We start from the raw sequence: 24,266 nt of genomic DNA, 5'->3' as shown, positions 1-24,266 counted from the left end.
CTTAGATGAACACCCCAGGGGAAGAGACCAAGAGGAAGACCCAAAACCACCTGGCGTCGAACGATTGAAGCAGAACTGAAGGAGCTTGACATGACCTGGGGAGAAGCCGAAACAAAGGCTAAAGACAGAACTAGATTGCTAAAACTTGTGGTGACCTTATGCTCCACCAGGAGCGAAGAGGATAGGTAGGAATTATGAGTCAATTTACGAATTCCGCAATTGATTTTTTGTAGATCTTTCTGGTGCGAAAATCTGTTTCCGATATCAGGTTTTCTTTTACTTTTAATGTTTTTAAAATGGCTGATGAATCTGACCTTGTAAGGTCCCTGACCCAAAGAATCAGATAAAGATCATATGTTCACGGAGGATTCGAATCCAAGAAAACGAAAAGGGACATTATTATTGTTTTAAAAATCCCCCACTTTGATTTATTGAAGAGAAGGAGAATTTTTCATCTGACCTGGAGACATTTTTGATAAGTTATATACACTTCCAGTTACAAAAATGTAACCTCAGAGTGCAGATTTCACATCTAATTTTCCAAAATGTCCATGGGGGGCATGCTCCCAAACCCCTCTAGCAGTTTCGGGATACTACGTGATCCTCAACGGTGACACAAAAGTTGTGGCTTATCACATGAAAATATGGCTAAGCAAAAAAATAGTGGTTAACCACTTTGGCTATTGACATTTTCTTACTACTGCTAACACAGAATAATTATAACAGACAGCAACCAATTACTAACCACTGGGATACAGTCTCATGCCTTGGGACAAGCACATATAAAGAAAGTGGGTGGTGGGGTTTAACATGATTATTAGTGGTCCCCCTCCCTTAATCTGCAGGGACAGTGGTGTAACAGTATAACATAAGGACACACCGTAAAAAAGTGTTATTAAGGCACAACAAACACATTGTATTAATGGAAAGGTATTGTCATGATTGCATTAATGGAAAGGTATTGTCATGATGATATTAATGGTAAGGTATTGTCATGATGATATTAATGGAAAGGTATTGTCATGATGATATTAATGGTAAGGTCTTGTCATGATGGCATTAATGGTAAGGTCTTGTCATGATGGCATTAATGGAAAGGTATTGTCATGATGGCATTAATGGAAAGGTATTGTCATGATGGCATTAATGGTAAGGTATTGTCATGATGGCATTAATGGAAAGGTGTTGTCATGATGGCATTAATGGAAAGGTGTTGTCATGATGGCATTAATGGAAAGTTGTTGTCATGATGGCATTAATGGAAAGGTATTGTCATGATGGCATTAATGGAAAGTTATTGTCATGATGGCATTAATGGAAAGGTATTGTCATGATGGCATTAATGGAAAGGTATTGTCATGATGGCATTAATGGTAAGGTCTTGTCATGATGGCATTAATGGAAAGGTATTGTCATGATGGCATTAATGGAAAGGTATTGTCATGATGGCATTAATGGAAAGGTCTTGTCATGATGGCATTAATGGTAAGGTATTGTCATGATGGCATTAATGGAAAGGTATTGTCATGATGGCATTAATGGAAAGGTGTTGTCATGATGGCATTAATGGAAAGGTATTGTCATGATGGCATTAATGGAAAGGTGTTGTCATGATGGCATTAATGGAAAGGTATTGTCATGATGGCATTAATGGAAAGGTGTTGTCATGATGGCATTAATGGAAAGGTATTGTCATGATGGCATTGATAAGGTCTTGTCATGATGGCATTAATGGAAAGGTATTGTCATGATGGCATTAATGGAAAGGTATTGTCATTGCAAATTAAATGTATATGGTTAATGAATGTATCTTTTAATAACTGTTTTCAATATATCTAACAAATTAAAATATCAGGAGACAAAACATGAACCCAAGCCATCACACACACATATATATAGTGCACTATTATTGAATATATCAAAATGTGTTCAGATTTACATCCCTTAAAACCATATGCATTCTGAATTGCCATTACAAGACCTTTTGAGTGCATCATAGATTTTTATCGGTGGATTGGGGCTTGGATTCAGCCTTGACCTTTTAAGGTCATAGTTCAATTTACCTTAAGTATTTATCATATAAGTGTTGAGACAGATTGGTTCTAAACCTCAACTTCAACTCATTTAAACCATACTGAAATAGAAATATAACTGTAGTATAATATCATTACTCGTAATTTATATTTGATAAAATTGTAATTTTTTCAATTTTTTCAATTAAAATCTATTTATAATCCAACATACTTACCTCCTTCCTATCTATCCAGTATCTTAAAAAAATGTTGGGGTTTTATACTATTTTAGGCAGACATAACATTTTTGGTAAATTCTATCATGAGAAAACTGGAATGTGACATTAATACCAGAACAAATAACTGAAATATATTATACAAATCATATTTGATATTATTCCATACCAGATAATTGCATGAAATGACCTGTAAACATAGGTTTCAAAATACAAAAAATTAGATCAATAAAGGAGTTTGGTGCCTAAGAAGACAACTATATTTGAGATGCCAATGTAAATCAAACAAAGTATAACATCAATTACTAATGCATTTAACTAATACAATGATTTCAAGTGTATATCAGAACATTCTATTTCGATGCTTTACACAATATTTTTTCTACATCACTGTCTAATGTAAGTTTGTGTGAATTAATCAACAAAATATTATTTTTTTTGAGTGACTGAACAATACTTATATTAATAAGTAAATATAAACTTTACCTTCAGCATGTTGTTTACAACTGATATCTACAACAGAAAACAAAATATTCCTATCAATATATCTTACCTATGATTTCAGGCAGTAACTTCCTATCTATTAAACATCAATATTTTAATAGGTTACCGATTCTTTGTTCCATTCTCAAACACCATCAATCATGTAAAAAATAGGGCAAGGTTTACCTAACCCTGTCTAATCCATCTGTCTTGAGAGACAAATGGTCAATAATATCAAATTTAAAAACGAAAAATGTTTCAAGAGATTTCATAGATCTAAAACTTCTGATTCAATTTTTATGTACATGATATATAGCTGTCATACAATAATGCTTGCTTCAAAGTCATGATATACAAAACCCTCTTCTGGGTCCTTGTTTGTTAAGCCAGGGGTTCCATTGACCCTGGTTAACCTGCCAGGTATGGAAGCACACACAAAGTAAAAATATTAACATCCAGAAACTATTCTTCCCTTTTTCTCCATTTTTAACATGAACTTTGACATATTGACCCCAAAATCAATAGGCTTATTCCCCTTTATTTTATCTTCCATGTATAAGTTTCATTCTAATCAAGCGAGGGATACTCCAGTTATCACCTGGAAACCTTTTGTTTTTAACACACAGATTGAAGAAAGTACAGACAAAGCAATTACATTATGCTTCAACATTTTTTTTCAGGGAGAATAATAATTGAGAATGGAAAACAAGAGTTTGATATTATTTACTTAAAGACTATTACAAATACAGCTTACAGCTCATTTGTCCTTGATATAGAGATTGGTCTTGTAGTTACAGATTGAATTGTATTAAATTTGTAAGTCAAAAGAAAGAAGACTAAAAGATGACAATTTTTGTAATACTTCCTGAAAATAATTTAAAATGTTCATGTTAAGTACAGTAGATCTGCACTGCCAATGTTCTATAAAAACTATTTTTTGGCTGCACAAAATATCTGATCTTTGTTTTGCTTTAAGTAAGTTGCATTGGTGTAATTTTCTCTTCAGGAAGAACATGAATTAACCACAGGTTTTTGATGAGGTTAGTCTTTCTCAATTCTATAGTTTTCTGTATAGTAATTTATGGACTGTTGTTTGTAATTTCGTCAGTTTTTTTGGGCCATGTTTATCTTCACTTATGGGTTATAAATTTGTACAAATACTCACTAATTATATAATGGCATTGCATAAATTTGTACAATTACTATTCATGGCATTACATAGATTTTGTACAATTACTATTCATGGCATTACATAGATACATTTGTACAATTACTATTCATGGCATTACATAGATACATTTGTACAATTACTATTCATGGCATTACAAAGATACATTTGTACACATGCTCACCAATGGCTTACATAGATAAATTTGTACAATTACTATTCATGGCATTACATAGATAGATTTGTACAATTACTATTCATGGCTTTACATAGATAGATTTGTACAATTACTATTCATGGCTTTATATAGATAGATTTGTACAATTACTATTCATGGCTTTACATAGATAGATTTGTATAATTACTATTCATGGCTTTACATAGATACATTCGTACACATACTCACCAATGGCATTGCGTAGATAAATTTGTAAAGATGCACTTTGAATAAGGACATATCTCTCCCAATAATAGCACTGTAAATCATAAAATATCAAATAATAAATGGAGAATGCTTCCATGGACACAGATGATGCCCCCGCTTGCATATAATGTTATAAAGGGACATAATTCAAGAACGGTAAAATTGAGGCCACCCAAATTCGAATTTTGATCTGAGTTTTGTGGTAAGCATTGTGTATAAGTTTCATAACATTTGGTTGAGGCAAACTAAAGTTAGAGAACAAAGGGTAACACTCAATGCCCCCCCTTCCGCAGCAGTGGGGACATACAGAGAAATGTTTACATTCTATCACAACATCTGTTTATATGTTATACTTAATCTTTTCTGTATTTTGATTTGAGAACTGTTGTTTGTCTTTTCTTTATTTGTTCTTTTGGACATTTTTTCTTCTTCCACTTATGATTTTTAATTGCCTCCCCTCTAGATCTGGTATCTTCATTCTTTTTTATCAAGGTATGTGTCAATTCCATGATTTATACTTACGAATTATAGCAAACTCTGTTATGTAGTTTATTTTATGTCTGTATATTTTGCTTGTATCTAACCGAAAGGAGAATGAGACTACAATGTAATCCAATCAGATCTGCCATATTTAATTGTACCTGGCAAAAGCCAGGAGGACCGTGCCATATTTATATGTACCGAGCAAAAGCCAGGAGACCACTGTCCCAGAACACTGCCTAAATTACTGTACCTATCCATTGCCAAGAATAAGATACCAAATAGATATATTTGTGGTATTTGATTTGTACCTTCTTGGTTTTGTGTTTATAAATAGGTTGTTTACCATATTTATACACTTGCCTATATATCACCTATCACCTTTTGGAGATTAATTATAGCATAATTCGAAACTCAACATAAACACCATACGATAGACTTAATATTTTTGGACATTGTCTCCTGCACATCGACCATTTTTTCTCTTATTTATATAAATAATTCCAATAAATTTTACATTTGTATGTGGAGAGTCTCTACAACACAGTTTAAATGAAATACGTATTTTAATCAATAATTTGATCTCCAATGATGGCTTAATTACATGCATGTATTTTTTTTGTGGTTTGTAACACTTTCAATTCCTTACAAATCTTTTCAGTTTCATTTTACTGTTATCTGATTAACAATCAAATGTCTTCAAATTTAACTCTGGAGATGTTTTGTAATATATCGATGTTCTATATAAGACTAAATGTAACTAACACTAACCTTTCTATAGATGTACCATTCTGTATCATCCATACGTCTGCATAAGTTCTGGCTATAAGTGAAGCTGCTACTAAAGTCATATAAAACGCCTGAAAAGAATATAATGGCTATAACTTAAAACGTCATGTGCAGTGTCTCAAGTATGGTGCATTATTTACACTTAAAATCAATCAAAGATGTTCATCAGTCCACTAAATTGACTCAAATCATCTTTCCAATATCACTGAGTCAACTGAAGTTACATACATGTGTCTGCTCTAACTATATGATAGTTACACAATACAACTTAATCATGTACAACTTAATGCATAGATATGCTTCGTTAAAATCAGATGACTTTGGTTTTACTAGATAGGTCAATAAGGGAAGTACATTCTTTCACATGATTAATCATTCTTACATGCATTTTCATTTTCTTTTTTCTATTATATTCACTTTTCTTTTGTTTTAATAAAGATAAGTCATTTCAGGGCCTTTTATACCCGACTCTGCGGTATGAGTTTTGCTCATTGTTGAAGGCCGTATGGTGACCTATATCTGTTAACTTCTATGTCATTTGGTCTCTGGTGGAGAGACTGACAAACAAAACCATTTAAAGTGCCCCTTACTACTTTGCATATACATTGTATGGAAACAATCAAGGTCATTTAAACAGTGGACACACTATCATGACTATGCAAGTCGAAAATACTGCATGTCAAAGGCATATGAGTACACTCTTGTTTCACATATATAGGATCATGATAGGGAACATTTTTTAGCTAATTATATTAAACATACCAGTTTTACTCATTGTTGAAGACAACACAGGGATTTACAGTTGCTTACATTCACAACGTTTGGTCTTCGATTGATAGTCTCAAATCATACCACATCTACTGTTTTATGTCATGTACCAAAATGCAATGTATCAGTGTTCGTAGATTTTAGACTTTCAAAATGTTTTGCCTGTAATTCCTAAAAAGTGCTTCAAATGGATTTAATTCTGTGTATATATATATATCTATTTACTTGAATGTTTTCTGTTTCATCTACAAACTTACCTCTTTTGTTACCCATCCAGGTATGAGGATTTTTAGTAAGGACCATAGTCTCCTGAAAATAAACAAAGTTGTAACTGTCGATAACTTAAACTTGACCATCAACACAACTGCTGTTAAGTAATTAAAACAAATGAATGTGATAAATTATCAACTAGTACAGAAGTTTTTATTTAATTTTAAGAGTAATCATTATAATTCATATATTTTATGTTTTCTTCTGACACTTGTTGTGGTTGTAAGAATAGGACAGGCAAGGTGTATGTATTCTATGTTTTCTTCTGACAATTGTTGTGGTTGTAAGAATAGGACAGGCAATGTGCATGTATTCTATGTTTTCTTCTGACACTTGTTGTGGTTGTAAGAATAGGACAGGCAATGTGCATGTATTCTATGTTTTCTTCTGACACTTGTTGTGGTTGTAAGAATAGGACAGGCAATGTGCATGTATTCTATGTTTTCTTCTGACACTTGTTGTGGTTGTAAGAAAAGGACAGGCAATGTGCATGTATTCTATGTTTTCTTCTGAAACTTGTTGTGATTGTAAGAATAGGACAGGCAATGTGCATGTATTCTGTTTTCTTCTGACACTTGTTGTGGTTGTAAGAATAGGACAGGCAATGTGCATGTATTCTATGTTTTCTTCTGACACTTGTTGTGGTTGTAAGAATAGGACAGGCAATGTGCATGTATTCTGTTTTCTTCTGACACTTGTTGTGGTTGAAAGAATAGGACAGGCAAGGTGCATGTATTCTATGTTTTCTTCTGACACTTGTTGTGGTTGTAAGAATAGGACAGGCAATGTGCATGTATTGTTTTCTTCTGACACTTGTTGTGGTTGTAAGAATAGGGCAGGCACAGTGTGTGTATTCTATGTTTTCTTCTGACAATTGTTGTGGTTGTAAGAATAGGACAGGCAATGTGCATGGCACTTGTTGTGGTTGTAAGAATAGGACAGGCAATGTGCATGTATTCTATGTTTTCTTCTGACAATTGTTGTGGTTGTAAGAATAGGGCAGGCACAGTGTATGTATTCTATGTTTTCTTCTGACACTTGTTGTGGTTGTAAGAATAGGGCAGGCAATGTGCATGTATTCTATGTTTTCTTCTGACACTTGTTGTGGTTGTAAGAATAGGACAGGCAATGTGCATGTATTCTATGTTTTCTTCTGACACTTGTTGTGGTTGTAAGAATAGGACAGGCAATGTGCATGACACTTGTTGTGGTTGTAAGAATAGGACAGGCAATGTGCATGTATTCTGTTTTCTTCTGACACTTGTTGTGGTTGTAAGAATAGGACAGGCAATGTGCATGTATTCTGTTTTCTTCTGACACTTGTTGTGGTTGTAAGAAAAGGACAGGCAATGTGCATGTATTCTGTTTTCTTCTGACACTTGTTGTGGTTGTAAGAATAGGACAGGCAATGTGCATGTATTCTATGTTTTCTTCTGACACTTGTTGTGGTTGTAAGAATAGGACAGGCAATGTGCATGTATTCTATGTTTTCTTCTGACACTTGTTGTGGTTGTAAGAAAAGGACAGGCAATGTGCATGTATTCTGTTTTCTTCTGACACTTGTTGTGGTTGTAAGAATAGGACAGGCAATGTGCATGTATTCTATGTTTTCTTCTGACATTTGTTGTGATTGTAAGAATAGGACAGGCAAGGTGCATGTATTTTATGTTTTCTTCTGACACTTGTTGTAGTTGTAAGAATAGGACAGGCAATGTGCATGTATTCTATGTTTTCTTCTGACATTTGTTGTGATTGTAAGAATAGGACAGGCAAGGTGCATGTATTTTATGTTTTCTTCTGACACTTGTTGTAGTTGTAAGAATAGGGCAAGCAAGGTGCATGTATTTTATGTTTTCTTCAGACATTTGTTGTGATTGTAAGAATAGGACAGGCAAGGTGCATGTATTTTATGTTTTCTTCTGACACTTGTTGTAGTTGTAAGAATAGGGCAAGCAAGGTGCATGTATTTTATGTTTTCTCCAGACATTTGTTGTGATTGTAAGAATAGGACAGGCAAGGTGCATGTATTTTATGTTTTCTTCAGACACTGGTTGTGATTGTAAGAAAAGGACAGGCAATGTGCATGTATTTAATGTTTTCTTCAGACATTTGTTGTGATTGCAAGAATAGGGTAAGAAGCGAACCTTATAGCGAATTTATCACACACAGAACTTTTCCTGCCAAGTTATTTATAAATATAAACAATGAAATACAATAACATTTATAGATGAGGTCACCATTAAAAGTAGATGCAATAATACCCCTATGAAATGTTCTTAACCCCTACGTATCCATAGGGGTCACCATGTGATGGCGTTAAACCAATCACAATGTCACTAAATTTCCCAATGTGAGATAAATATGTATAATACATATCAAATGTAAACATATAGCTACATTCTAAGAAGCCTTATAACAAAAAACTCACTTGAAGAAATCCAGATCTACTGCAGCTCTTTCTTTCTTACCACCAGTCTGAAAAATGGAAAGTTTCTACAATGAACGGCAATCAGTGCACTGTTTCAGTGCACAATCATAAAATAGGTCATGGAGATCACAGATGCTTCATAGTGAATAACTCATCATCAGCAATCCCACTGTTTCACAGTGAATCACTCAACACCAGCAACCAACCTGCTACTCAGTGTATCATTCATCAAAAGCAATTGTCATGTTTCACAATAAATCACTCAACACTTGCAATCAGCCTGACTCACAGTGAATTACTCAACACAAGCAATCACCCTGACTCACACTGAATCAGTCAACACCAGCGATCACCCTCACAATGAATCAGTCAACACCAGCAATCACCCTCACAGTGCATCACTCAACACCAGCAATCAACCTGACTCATAGTGAATCACTCAACACCAGCAATCACCCTGACTCAAAGTTAATCATGTAACACCAGCAATCCCCTTGACTCATAGTGAATCAGTCAACACCAGCAATCACCCTCACAGTGAATCAATCAACACCAGCAATCACCCTCATAGTGCATCACTCAACACCAGCAATCACCCTGACTCATAGTGAATCACTCAACACCAGCAATCCCCCTGACTCAAAGTCAATCATGTAACACCAGCAATCCCCCTGACTCAAAGTGAATCAGTCAACACCAGCAATCACCGACTCATAGTGAATCACTCAAAACCTGCAATCATCATGACTCAAAGTAAATCACTCAACACCAGCAATCATCCTGACTCATAGTGAATCAGTGAACACCAGCAATCATCCTGACTCATAGAGAATCAGTCAACACCAGCAATCACCCTGACTCATAGTGAATCAGTCAACACCAGCAATCATCCTGACTAATAGTGAATCAGTCAACACCAGCAATCACCCTTACTCACAGTGAATCAGTCAACACAAGCAATCACCTTGTTTCACAGTGAATCACTCAACACAAGCAATCTCCTTGTTTCACAATGAATCACCCAAAAACAGCAAACTTCCCTTTTTCAAAAAATCACTCAAAATAAGCAATCACACTGTTTCACATATTTAATGCATGTATGGTAATATGGATAACAGCTTCTAATTTCATTCAATTACAACAGATAACATACCTTGTGTATAATTACGGATAAAAGCTTCTATTTTCATGTGACTACACCAGACAACATATACATGTACCTCTGACATGTATAACAAAACATACAAGTAACTACACCAGACAACATACCTCTGACATGTATAACAAAACATACAAGTAACTACACCAGACAACATATACCTCTAACATGTACAACAAAACATACAAGTAACTACACCAGACAACATACCTTTGACATGTATATCAAAACATACAAGTAACTACACCAGATAACACATACCTCTGACATGTATAACAAAACATACGAGTAACTACACCAGACAACATATACCTCTGACATGTATATCAAAACATACAAGTAACTACACCAGACAACAAATACCTCTGACATGTATAACTAAACATACAAGTAACTACACCAGACAACATATACCTCTAACATGAACAACAAAACATACAAGTAACTACACCAGACAACATATACCTCTGACATGTATAACAAACATACAAGTAACTACACCAGACAACATATACCTCTAACATGAACAACAAAACATACAAGTAACTACACCAGACAACATACCTCTGACATGTATAACAAAACATACAAGCAACTACAACAGACAACATACCTCTGACATGTATAACAAAACATACAAGTAACTACACCAGACAACATACCTCTGACATGTAACTACACCAGACAACATATACCTCTGACATGTATAACAAACATACAAGTAACTACACCAGACATGTATAACAAACATACAAGTAACTACACCAGACAACATACCTCTGACATGTATAACAAAACATACAAATAACTACACCAGACAACATATACCTCTGACATGTACAACAAAAAATACAAGTAACTACACCAGACAACTTACCTCTGACATGTATAACAAACATACAATTAACTACACTAGACAACATACCCCTGACATGTATAACAAAACATACAAGTAACTACACCAGAAAACATACCTCTGACATGTACATCAAAACATACAAGTAACTACACAAGACAACATACCTCTGACATGTATAACAAACATACAAGTAACTACACCAGACAACATACCTCTAACATGAACAATAAAACATACAAGGAACTACACCAGACAACATATACCTCTGACATGGATAACAACACATACAAGGAACTACACCAGACAACATATACCTCTGACATGTATAACAAAACATACAAGTAACTACACCAGACAACAAATACCTCTGACATGTATAACAAAATATACAAGTAACTACACCAGACAACATATACCTCTGACATGTATAACAAAACATACGAGTAACTACACCAGACAACATATACCTCTGACATGTATATCAAAACATACAAGTAACTACACCAGATAACAAATACCTCTGACATGTATAACTAAACATACAAGTAACTACACCAGACAACATATACCTCTAACATGAACAACAAAACATACAAGTAACTACACCAGACAACATATACCTCTGACATGTATAACAAACATACAAGTAACTACACCAGACAACATATACCTCTAACATGAACAACAAAACATACAAGTAACTACACCAGACAACATACCTCTGACATGTATAACAAAACATACAAGCAACTACACCAGACAACATACCTCTGACATGTATAACAAAACATACAAGTAACTACACCAGACAACATACCTCTGACATGTAACTACACCAGACAACATATACTTCTGACATGTATAACAAACATACAAGTAACTACACCAGACAACATACCTCTGACATGTATAACAAACATACAAGTAACTACACCAGACAACATATCTCTAACATGAACAATAAAACATACAAGGAACTACACCAGACAACATATACCTCTGACATGGATAACAACACATACAAGGAATTACACCAGACAACATATACCTCTGACATGTATAACAAAACATGCAAGTAACTACACCAGACAACAAATACCTCTGACATGTATAACAAAATATACAAGTAACTACACCAGACAACATATACCTCTGACATGTATAACAAACATACAAGTAACTACACCAGACAACATACCTCTGACATGTATAACAAAACATACAAGTAACTACATCATACAACATACCTCTGACATGTATAACAAAACATACAAGTAACTACACCAGACAACATATACCTCTAACATGAACAACAAAACATACAAGTAACTACACCAGACAACATATACCTCTGACATGTATAACAAACAAACAAGTAACTACACCAGACAACATATACCTCTTACATGAACAACAAAACATACAAGTAACTACACCAGACAACATATACCTCTGACATGTATAACAAACATACAAGTAACTACACCAGACAACATATACCTCTAACATGAACAACAAAACATACAAGTAACTACACGAGACAACATAATCCGACATGTATAACAAAACATACAAGTAACTACACCAGACAACATACCCCTGACATGTATAACAAAACATACAAGTAACTACACGAGACAACATACCTCTGACATGTACAACAAAACATACAAGTAACTACACCAGACAACACATACCTCTGACATGTATAACAAAACATACAAGTAACTACACCAGACAACAAATACCTCTGACATGTATAACAAAATATACAAGTAACTACACCAGACAACATATACCTCTGACATGTATAACAAACATACAAGTAACTACACCAGACAACATACCTCTGACATGTATAACAAAACATACAAGTAACTACACCAGACAACATACCTCTGACATGTATAACAAAACATACAAGTAACTACACCAGATAACATATACCTCTAACATGAACAACAAAACATACAAGTAACTACACTAGACAACATACCCCTGACATGTATAACAAAACATACAAGTAACTACACCAGACAACATACCTCTGACATGTACATCAAAACATACAAGTAACTACACCAGACAACATACCTCTGACATGTATAACAAACATACAAGTAACTACACTAGACAACATACCCCTGACATGTATAACAAAACATACAAGTAACTACACCAGACAACATACCTCTGACATGTATAACAAACATACAAGTAACTACACCAGACAACATACCTCTAACATGAACAATAAAACATACAAGGAACTACACCAGACAACATATACCTCTGACATGAACAATAAAACAGACAAGTAACTACACCAGACAACATACCTCTGACATGTATAACAAACATACAAGTAACTACACCAGACAACATATACCTCTAACATGAACAACAAAACATACAAGTAACTACACGAGACAACATAATCCGACATGTATAACAAAACATACAAGTAACTACACGAGACAACATACCTCTGACATGTACAACAAAACATACAAGTAACTACACCAGACAACACATACCTCTGACATGTATAACAAAACATACAAGTAACTACACCAGACAACATACCTCTGACATGTATAACAAAACATACAAGTAACTACACCAGACAACATACCTCTGACATGTATAACAAAACATACAAGTAACTACACCAGACAACATATACCTCTAACATGAACAACAAAACATACAAGTAACTACACTAGACAACATACCCCTGACATGTATAACAAAACATACAAGTAACTACACCAGACAACATACCTCTGACATGTACATCAAAACATACAAGTAACTACACCAGACAACATACCTCTGACATGTATAACAAACATACAAGTAACTACACTAGACAACATACCCCTGACATGTATAACAAAACATACAAGTAACTACACCAGACAACATACCTCTGACATGTATAACAAACATACAAGTAACTACACCAGACAACATACCTCTAACATGAACAATAAAACATACAAGGAACTACACCAGACAACATATACCTCTGACATGAACAATAAAACAGACAAGTAACTACACCAGACAACATACCTCTGACATGTATAACAAACATACAAGTAACTACACCAGACAACATACCTCTAACATGAACAATAAAACATACAAGGAACTACACCAGACAACATATACCTCTGACATGAACAATAAAACATACAAGGAACTACACCAGACAACATATACCTCTGACATGGATAACAACACATACAAGGAACTACACCAGACAACATATACCTCTGACATGAACAATAAAACAGACAAGTAACTACACCAGACAACATACCTCTGACATGTATAACAAACATACAAGTAACTACACCAGACAACATACCTCTAACATGAACAATAAAACATACAAGGAACTACACCAGACAACATATACCTCTGACATGAACAATAAAACATACAAGGAACTACACCAGACAACATATACCTCTGACATGGATAACAACACATACAAGGAACTACACCAGACAACATATACCTCTGACATGGATAACAACACATACAAGGAACTACACCAGACAACATATACCTCTGACATGTATAACAAAACATACAAGTAACTACACCAGACAACAAATACCTCTGACATGTATAACAAAATATACAAGTAACTACACCAGACAACATATACCTCTGACATGTATAACAAACAAACAAGTAACTACACCAGACAACATATACCTCTTACATGAACAACAAAACATACAAGTAACTACACCAGACAACATATACCTCTGACATGTATAACAAACATACAAGTAACTACACCAGACAACATATACCTCTAACATGAACAACAAAACATACAAGTAACTACACGAGACAACATAATCCGACATGTATAACAAAACATACAAGTAACTACACCAGACAACATACCCCTGACATGTATAACAAAACATACAAGTAACTACACGAGACAACATACCTCTGACATGTACAACAAAACATACAAGTAACTACACCAGACAACACATACCTCTGACATGTATAACAAAACATACAAGTAACTACGCCAGACAAGAAATACCTCTGACATGTATAACAAAATATACAAGTAACTACACCAGACAACATATACCTCTGACATGTATAACAAACATACAAGTAACTACACCAGACAACATACCTCTGACATGTATAACAAAACATACAAGTAACTACACCAGACAACATACCTCTGACATGTATAACAAAACATACAAGTAACTACACCAGACAACATATACCTCTAACATGAACAACAAAACATACAAGTAACTACACCAGACAACATACCTCTGACATGTATAACAATACATACAAGTAACTACACCAGACAACATACCTCTGACATGTATATCAAAACATACAAGTAACTACGCCAGACAACATACCTCTGACATGTATAACAAAACATACAAGTAAATACGCCAGACAACATACCTCTGACATGTTCAACAAAACATACAAGTAACTACACCAGACAACATACCTCTGACATGTACAACAAAACATACAAGTAACTACACCAGACAACAAATACCTCTGACATGTATAACAAAACATACAAGTTATATCTGGTCTATATACCAGATTTGATAAGTGTTTGGTATAACTATAAATGTTCACTTCGTACTATGAACATCAAAATTATTTATTTTGTAAAAATATTTCCTTTCTCTATTGGTACTGTACACATATACCTAACAACAAAATTATTTTCATTTACCTGTGTTTAAAGTTATTGCAAATGGATGGTATTTTTGTTCGAGCATATTGTTTTTCTTTAATTGTTTAACATTTCTTACCGATATAACATGTTACTTTTATTATTCTTCCCTTAGTTTATTTATTTTGTATTAACATTGTGTCATAGGTCAAATTTATTTGTTCAGTGTATGTTCAATGTTGTTAATATGTCCTTTGATTGAGTTAAGCTATTTCAGTTGATATTTTATAGTGTGTCTTTCTATGTTGTGATGTTACACTATTGTTTCAGAAAAAGGGTTTTTTATATAGATTAGACTGTTGGTTTTCCCGTTTGAATGGTTTTACACTAGTAATTTTTTGGGGCCCTTTATAGCTTACTGTTCGGTGTGCAGTCAGAGATATAACTCTATAGGGTTATTACAGAAAATAACTTGCGTGTGTTATTACAGATACTTTCATGAGTTGTCTACTCTTTATTCTTTAAATTTTCTAAATCTGTAATAACATATGTTTGTAATTAGTAAAATAAATCAATTTATAGTGGGCTCTAGGGAACTCTTGAGACTTTGCGCAGAAACTAAATGCATAGCATTGATAACTAATTCTTTAATTAAATTAATTACATTTTTATTAACCATGGTTAATCAATGAGACGAGGCTTTTAAGGGATAAATAATAACAAGGCTTAGTTATGAAAGGAATTTAACTTAATATATGAGACACTTGGGAATTACTGGGAAGCTTGTGCAGAACCTCATTACATGCTCTGGTCATTATTTCTTACAATAAATTAAAATACATTGTAATTAAGCATGATGTGTGTCTGAGCAAATGCTTTGGAGTGATATAGAGAAGCTGTGATAACACCCTTTAGTTATTACAGGCAATTTTTTCTGTAATAACATAGGTGTACTAGGAAAAATTGACAAACTATGAACTGTTATATCTTTCTATAGTTAAGTATACATAAAGACAATAGTAATATCAATAGAATTTGTACACATCTTAACTAAACTTATGATGTATATTGCCCCTTTGAAACATGTAACATACATATGTTATCGCAGTTCTTTGATTTTTTAGTCCACAGTATCAAATGCATGTTATTTTTCTGTAATAACCCTATAGAGTTATATCCCTGACTGGTGTGAGCCAAGGCTCCGTGTTGAAGACCGTACTGTGACCTATAATGGTTTACTTTTATAAATTTTGACTTGGATGGAGAGTTGTCTCATTGGCACTCATACCACATCTTCTTATATCTAAGTAACTACACCAGACAATATATACCTCTGTCATGTATAACAATACATACAAGTAACTACACCAGACAATATATACCTCTGACATGTACAACAAAACATACAAGTAACTACACCAGACAACACATACCTCTGACATGCATATCAAAACATACAAGCTACTTATTCAGACAACATACCTCATGTATAACAACTTTAATTTCTGGTTCTTCAGCTCTGTCAAATATAAATAGTATACAAAATAAATAAATATTCTCTTAACTTTTTTATTTTATTTAGATAACAGTAAGAAAGCCATCGTAAAGTCACCCTAATCCAACATTTCGACTGACCAAATAGTTGAAGTGGTCATACTTGAAATAAAAATATAAACAAACAGCTGATTGTTTACGTAATGTTCATCACATGCACTGTAAAATTATTACTCAAACGATCGCCTGGTTCCTTTCTAAATTGTCTACATTTTAAATTTGTAGAGGTACAAAGCTGATGTTGTCCTTATTAGATTCAATCAAGTATTAGTACTCGGTCGCTTCAAAAAGGTTCAAACACATAATTTTGAAATTCAATAAAATGTTGGCCATACAAATTTTGATTTCGTGCAAAGGGAAATGGTCTTACTAATAGATGAATCGCAGAACTGATCTTCAATTATGGGAGGATGTTATAAAATAAGGCAGAAAAGGGGCATGGCGCCATTTTTTTTCCAAAAAATGACAGGGTGCCATACCACGCCAAAAGCTCCTTTAGGAAACACTACAAATATATCAAAAAGGGTGGATCAAAAGACAAGGGCCTACATGTGTTTCATGTTGATTCAGCCCATATTTTAAGTCGATTCGGCCCCTTTATGAAAAACACTTTCAAGGGTTCCCATCGGACTTATAAAATTCTGCTTCTATAGATAAAATTCATATGCTCTACTAACATGACTAACATGACTAAAAAGTATAAAAAAATCCAGACCACATGATTTTCATGGCATCAGTTTTCTACTTGTGAACTACTTATATTATGGTATTACAAAATGTACTTCCAGTGTACTTCTTTCAAATTGCTTTCAGGAAATAGTTAAAAAGGAAAGAGCAGCCACCTGGGCAAACAGTAGTTATCCTCTCAGTGTCAGTGATCTGTGACCCCAAAGGTCTGCTCGTATTTACCGGACAATTGGTCCAGTAATGGTCTAGATTATTACTTGACCATTTCATTAGGGCCAACAAAAAAAACACAAACAAACAACAAACTGGCTTGTAATTAATTTTTATTCACAACTAACTTCAAAATCCTATTCCAACTGTCCATTTCATTCAACCCCCCTTCACAATATTCATTCTTTTATATCTTTTTCATATAACACATGATGCATAATACACCTTATCACTATTTATTCCGTTCCGGGTAAGTTCTGAAATTACACAACTTTTTCATCCAGTTGAAGCTGTCTGGGGCCCTGTTTAAACACTGTATCATGCATAACACTTTTTAAAGAGACCTGTTTAAACCATCGTAAACACTTCAAACAAAACATTTTTTTACTTTAATTTGAGTTTTGAAAAAGTGGATCATAATCTATCAAAGTTTCAAAGTGTTCGCTTTCTAAATTTCTAAATTTTTTCCTCTCTCAGCTCGTTACTGATGACCTTTGTTTTGGCGCCAGATGACCCAAACAGGAAGTTGTCTAAGTGACTGTTTTTTCAGGATTGGACTAAATAGCGATAAGGCGTATTTTCATCATGTGTTCATTAGCCCCCTAAAGAATTTCAAGGCAAGTATCGTCGATGATTGCAAGTTCGTAATGCTTGTAAGTTCATGACATTTCGGGAGTTCCACTTTACTACTCCTAACGTCATGCATAAGTATTTATCATCGGCAACGTGCTACTTCAAATAATCTTAACCGGATGTTTTTCATTGCATGTTCACAAATATCGGCTTTAAAAAGAGAAGTTGTTTATGTTCTTGCATATTATTTGTTTAAACATCTATTTCCACTATAACCATGATAACTGTTTTATTCCTCTCCTAGAATTTCGTTGAATTCTTGGGAAAATCCTTTCAGCAATGTTATTGACATCTAAGCAATGAGTCATCACATATCATGCATATCAGGCTATGTGGCACTCATTTTCCTTTTTTTAAGGCCAAGAGTATTATTTTTTAAATTCTGTATGTGAGTGGATTTTTTAAGATCAGAAATTGATTTGATGTATTTTGATAAAACAAAACATGTCCATTATTGGCTCGTAAAAGCATTTTAATCCTGTGCCATTAATGCAAATTGAATGAAAAAATATTTTGATGCATTAATGACATTGTGACATCGTTATAGTTATCTTAAACGTGTTTTAAGTGTTTTAATTCTGGACTTTCCAATTGACCATTGAAAGTCACATGTAAAAATTAAAATAATTGATGAAGGGAGAATAAAAGAGTTAGTATGTCCCAATTTCTCTTTTTATCGAGATATTCATTTGTTATTTGATCTCAAATTTATTCTGTAATGTTTAAATACATAATAAGGAGACGAAGTCCCCTATTACAGAAGAAAAATCAATAAAAAAAAAAAAAAAAAAAATAGGGAAAATTTCCCGAAATTTTCATTGTACTAATGAACTCAAAATCATTAACTTTTTTTATGTAACTTTTTTTAATTCCCGCATTTGCGCAGAAATCTAATTCCTTCTTCCGGTGTCGTTTGTCATGAGACTTTGAGTGAAATATATATTTATCAGTCCAGTAAAATATAGGAAGGAACACAATAACAATTTCATTTCTAATTATTTTTTTATATGAAAAAACGTTACCTGATGATAGCGTTTCTTTGTTTACATTGAATATGACCTCATAACTAAAATAACGTCACAACTAAAATCCCTAACAACAGAACCAAAATCTGAAACGTTACGATATTTCCGTTTCCTTTTTAACAGATTTAGAACTTAAAATATGTTTGAATTAAAAAAAATAATTTATATAGACTTCGTCCCCTTTCACAGGTAATGCTTGCCTCATATTACAATATGCCTGACCTATATCTATTGTTGCACATGCGCAAAAGCCACCGTCCAAGACAAAGGTCACGAACTTAAAAGCATGTCTACTTATTTTATCGGATCACAATACGAAACATAGACAGATTGACCATGTTTCTGAGGCTATTCATCAATAAAGTGTATCAGACTGTTTGCAAATAAGTAAAGAATATTTACATTCACAGTGGATAATATTTGCTCTTTCTTCTGTTTCGAGTTAGGGTAAGGAACTTCCAATCATTGAGGATACTGTTCACCAGTCTGTGACTCATCATATTTGTTTACAATGATCAATGTTAACAGTCAAGGGACTTACTTAAATGAGTGATTTTCTAAATCACTGATTCAAGTAACATTATGTACATAAAAGTTGGAAGTAAGAGTTGTCTTTCTTTAATAATCACCTATTTAAGTAGTACAAATTAATCACTAGACTAAGTGATTTAATTTTATTGTAGCTTTAAATATAGAATACTAATGATCCAGGAACTAATTATGTTGCTAAAATTATCAGAACCAACATCTGTGTTGATAGGATGACCGGGTCATGTCAGGTGATGACCTTGTACTAAATCAAGGATAATGACATAAAAATCACTTGTTCAAGTATCATACCTCAATTTCCTTCCAAAAAATTACTTCTTTAAGTATCATTATTTTAATAACCCCCACTAATTTCAACACCCCCGAACAGTGAAATTTTGATCGTGAACAGTAGAATTTTATTACATAATCTATAAGATGAAACCTTGCATTTTACAGGAAAAATTCTCCCACTGCTGGGAAAAATCTGTTGAGAAAGTATCAGTTCATTATGTAAAGCCATTTTTATAGCATTTTTTCAAGTAAAATAGAATTTGCAGCTAAATGATTGCATCAAAGGCATAAACCTTGATGCTTAAAAGAGGCAAAAAGTTCATTTTTTTCAATTTTACTAATGAAAAGATATTATTTAAAGCTATGTGTTTAAAATTTTGGTAAAACTACAAAACCACAATTTGTGACAAAACTTCGAATTTGCTACTTAAATAAGTGATTTAAAAATCACTTATTTCAATAAGTCCCCTGACTGGTTAAATTTACACTTTCATACAAATAAATCATTCATCTTTTAAAGCATGATTAGGATCCCAAAAATTTCCTTCAGGATCGGATCCATTTGGGCCAAATAGGTCACTTCACGGTTATTTCGGCCATATTGAATAGGGGGTTGATTTTTTGGATAGAGGTGGAAATAGTATGAAAGTACGGGAAATCCTATGCATGTTTCCAAGCAACTGCTCTGTTTTAATGTTTTCCCGTATTTTTCAAACCATTTTTACCTCCATTATGAAAATCTGCCCCCCTATTCAACATGGCTGCACTAACCATGAAGGAGCCTATTGAATAAGGATGGAACGACTAGGTTCTGGTACAACGGGATACCCCTACATTTTGTACACGGGTTAGTTATCACATGCAGTAATTGGTAATTATACAGCATCTGCCTATTTTCATAGAGTCTCTACGCATTCGTGATGGTGGCTGTCGATATCTATGGATAATTTGACTGAAATGTATACGTTCTACTTTCTGACCTTTCAAAAAGTTGGACTTTGACACTGCTTCTTTGAATGGCGAGGGAATCTTACGGACTTAAATTTTTGAAAACGTTTGAAGGACATGAACTTTATACCTGGTCTTCCGTTTCAAACCAATTTTCTTATACAGAAAGTAAGCAGCTACAGCGGCTACGGTTAAGATTGCCGACCTCTGCGGTGTGAGCTTGCTGAGCGCTGCCATATTTCACCAGATAAACTTCCGGTAATAAAGTCGACTCCCTGTTAACTCGGCCCATATAAAACTCGGACTGACCCAAACTCGACCTATAACAAAATCGCCCTAACTTACTCGACCTATAACAAATTCGGACTATAGTATAGTATAGTATAGTTTTATTCAGATAAATTCAAGCACATATATAAAAATTCACAAGACAAAACAAGACAAATAATATATATATATATATACTTTTTTAAAATAGTATCATAATATAAGTTAAAACAGTGCTTAGAAAGAAGACTGGGATATCCCATAAAAGCTTACATAGTATAGCTTATTTCCAATGGGGTCCCTTGTTTGAAAATATATAAAAATAATATTTCAAATTATATGTTAAAATTTGACTTTCACCAAAAAAAGAAAGATCAATTTTTTCTTAAAAAACATATAAAAAATCTTCAGTTTCTATATTTCTTGTTGTTATTTTTAATTGCAGTCTTAAAAGCAGATCTATTTGATATATTTTTTTGGTTGGCTGGTAGCTTGTTCCAGTCTTGTATAGCATTATAGACAAAACTGTTTTTATTACAGTTTTTAACATTTGGTACAAAATAATTATCATGTGCAGCATTTCTGGTATTATGATTATTCAAATCAAAATGTTCACATACATACTCTGGAGCATGTCCATGATTTATATTGAATACATGGTTTAATCTAAGTTGACTAACTCTATCTTTTACACATAGCATATTAACTTTATCTAAAATATCACATGTAATTCTAAGTCCTTGGACCCAGACCTAGGATGAATCTCACCACCTTATTCTGTACAACTTGCAATTTTTTTGTCATCCCTTTGCCCAGATTACTATACCACGAAGAGCAGTAATAATCGAAATAGCATTGTATCAGAGCAGATGTGAGAGTCATCCTTGATCTAGTATCCAAACATTTGGCATTTCTCCTCTATATAAAAATCTTAATCTTGCATTAACTTTTTTTATGATATTGGAAACTATTTGTTCACAATTTAAAAAAAATATCAATGTGAACTCCTAAATATTTTACACAATTTGCCGATTTGATAAGATGATCATTACATTTAACCTGAAAATTAATATTTTATCTAATCTTTTTTGGAGGTCCAAAAAGCATACATTTAGTTTTTCCTAGATGTGAAAGACGGTTTATTATCTACTAACCATTTTTCTAGAACTTTTCCCAATTTTGTAGAAATAATATCTGGATTTTTATGAGTATATAAAATAGCGCTATCATCAGCATATAAAATTAATTTACAGTCTTCATCAATATTGATTGACATATCATTTATATATGTTAAAAATAATAGCGGTCCAAGGATACTTCCTTGGGGGACACCACATGTAACTTCCATGGGTTCCGACATAACATTATTCAAAGATACAAATTGAATCAACAAACTCGGACTATCAAAAGAATATAACTATGATAAATGATGTTAAATGCTTTATTTGAAAATAATTATCAATAACATGTCCTTGTTTGTATACTATGCCGACTCTAAATAAACATATTTAGTACCAGAGACATATAATACATTTGTATTAAATGTCTCTGTTAGTAATTTGAAGTTGGTCTCATTGGGTTATCCGGGATTGGCCTATTTTTTGTAAGCGTGGCACGTTACTCTGGTTTCCAGCTATGTATAATGACCTTGTGATAATATGCCGGAAATATGTAGTATTTATAGAATAACTAATCGAAGAATTCAAATACTTTTTAGAGAAAAATATTCAAAGTCAAAAACCACCGTGTATCATCGGTACAGCGGATATAGGTACTAACCAAGCGGGGCGTGATCGATTTTTACCTGACACGGTAAGAACATCTTTGTTTTGTTTTATCTACATTCACTGTACATTTCTCAACATCTGAAATTCCTGCTCCCAAATAATTTTCGCATCGATTTTTTCCTATTTATAAGACAACTTTTATGTTCTAATAAGAATAATAAACTTTTACATGCGCAAATAGTTGTGAATGTCAACACCAACTTTCAATTTCGATACAGTCGTCGAGCCATTTACATGTTTTATATGAATGAAAGCTAATACAGGGCAAAAGTAATAGTGACCTATCATAAACCTACCTGTGATTACTGGATAAATCATTCCATGAAACATTCTGGGTAATAAACAAGTGTGAAAAAGCTATACTCCGTACATTCACTTAACTATGCACCGTACAGAAGGACTTATGAAGTCAGCTATACATGCTATACACCGTACACAACGCTTCTTTTCGGGATAAAATATCGAAAAATAACATATTATGTATGAAAGATTTCAATGCAAATTATTGAAACAGCTATACTTATTATGCACACACAGTGGCCTTCTATCAGAAAA

General features: G+C 33.5%; 1 protein-coding gene and 1 long non-coding RNA gene across 5 annotated transcripts in view; one reads left to right on the top strand and one right to left on the bottom strand.

Annotated features, from left to right (window-relative positions):
• Positions 1-21,904, bottom strand: part of LOC127737600 (ATP-binding cassette sub-family D member 3-like) — a 125,089-nt gene extending 103,185 nt beyond the window's left edge. Inside the window, exons 1-8 of one of the 2 annotated variants that reach the window (XM_052248439.1) lie at positions 21,788-21,904; positions 17,261-17,297; positions 9,059-9,105; positions 6,618-6,669; positions 5,575-5,663; positions 4,306-4,375; positions 2,735-2,761; positions 2,064-2,134 (exon numbers count right to left, since the gene is read on the bottom strand). In XM_052248439.1, coding sequence (XP_052104399.1) covers positions 2,064-2,134; positions 2,735-2,761; positions 4,306-4,375; positions 5,575-5,663; positions 6,618-6,669; positions 9,059-9,105; positions 17,261-17,297; positions 21,788-21,894 — 500 coding nt within the window. In that variant the 5' untranslated portion in view covers positions 21,895-21,904. The remainder of the gene's footprint in view (positions 1-2,063; positions 2,135-2,734; positions 2,762-4,305; positions 4,376-5,574; positions 5,664-6,617; positions 6,670-9,058; positions 9,106-17,260; positions 17,298-21,787) is intronic. The other variant, XM_052248448.1, reaches the window with a different exon arrangement.
• Positions 916-1,456, top strand: LOC127737627 (uncharacterized). 3 transcript variants are annotated; one of them, XR_007999725.1, is made up of 3 exons: positions 916-958; positions 1,043-1,098; positions 1,379-1,456. It is a non-coding gene; the product is annotated as an uncharacterized LOC127737627 (long non-coding RNA). The 3 variants fall into 3 exon arrangements; XR_007999722.1 differs by having other exon boundaries at positions 1,043-1,126; XR_007999728.1 differs by having other exon boundaries at positions 932-958; positions 1,071-1,126.
• Positions 21,905-24,266: the final 2,362 nt, after the last annotated feature.

Source organism: Mytilus californianus, unplaced genomic scaffold (assembly GCF_021869535.1).
Source record: "Mytilus californianus isolate M0D057914Y unplaced genomic scaffold, xbMytCali1.0.p SCAF_1, whole genome shotgun sequence".
In the NCBI taxonomy this organism is placed as follows: domain Eukaryota; kingdom Metazoa; phylum Mollusca; class Bivalvia; order Mytilida; family Mytilidae; genus Mytilus; species Mytilus californianus.
Note: the sequence above shows the minus strand (reverse complement) of the source record. Positions and strands in the feature narration are given on the sequence as shown.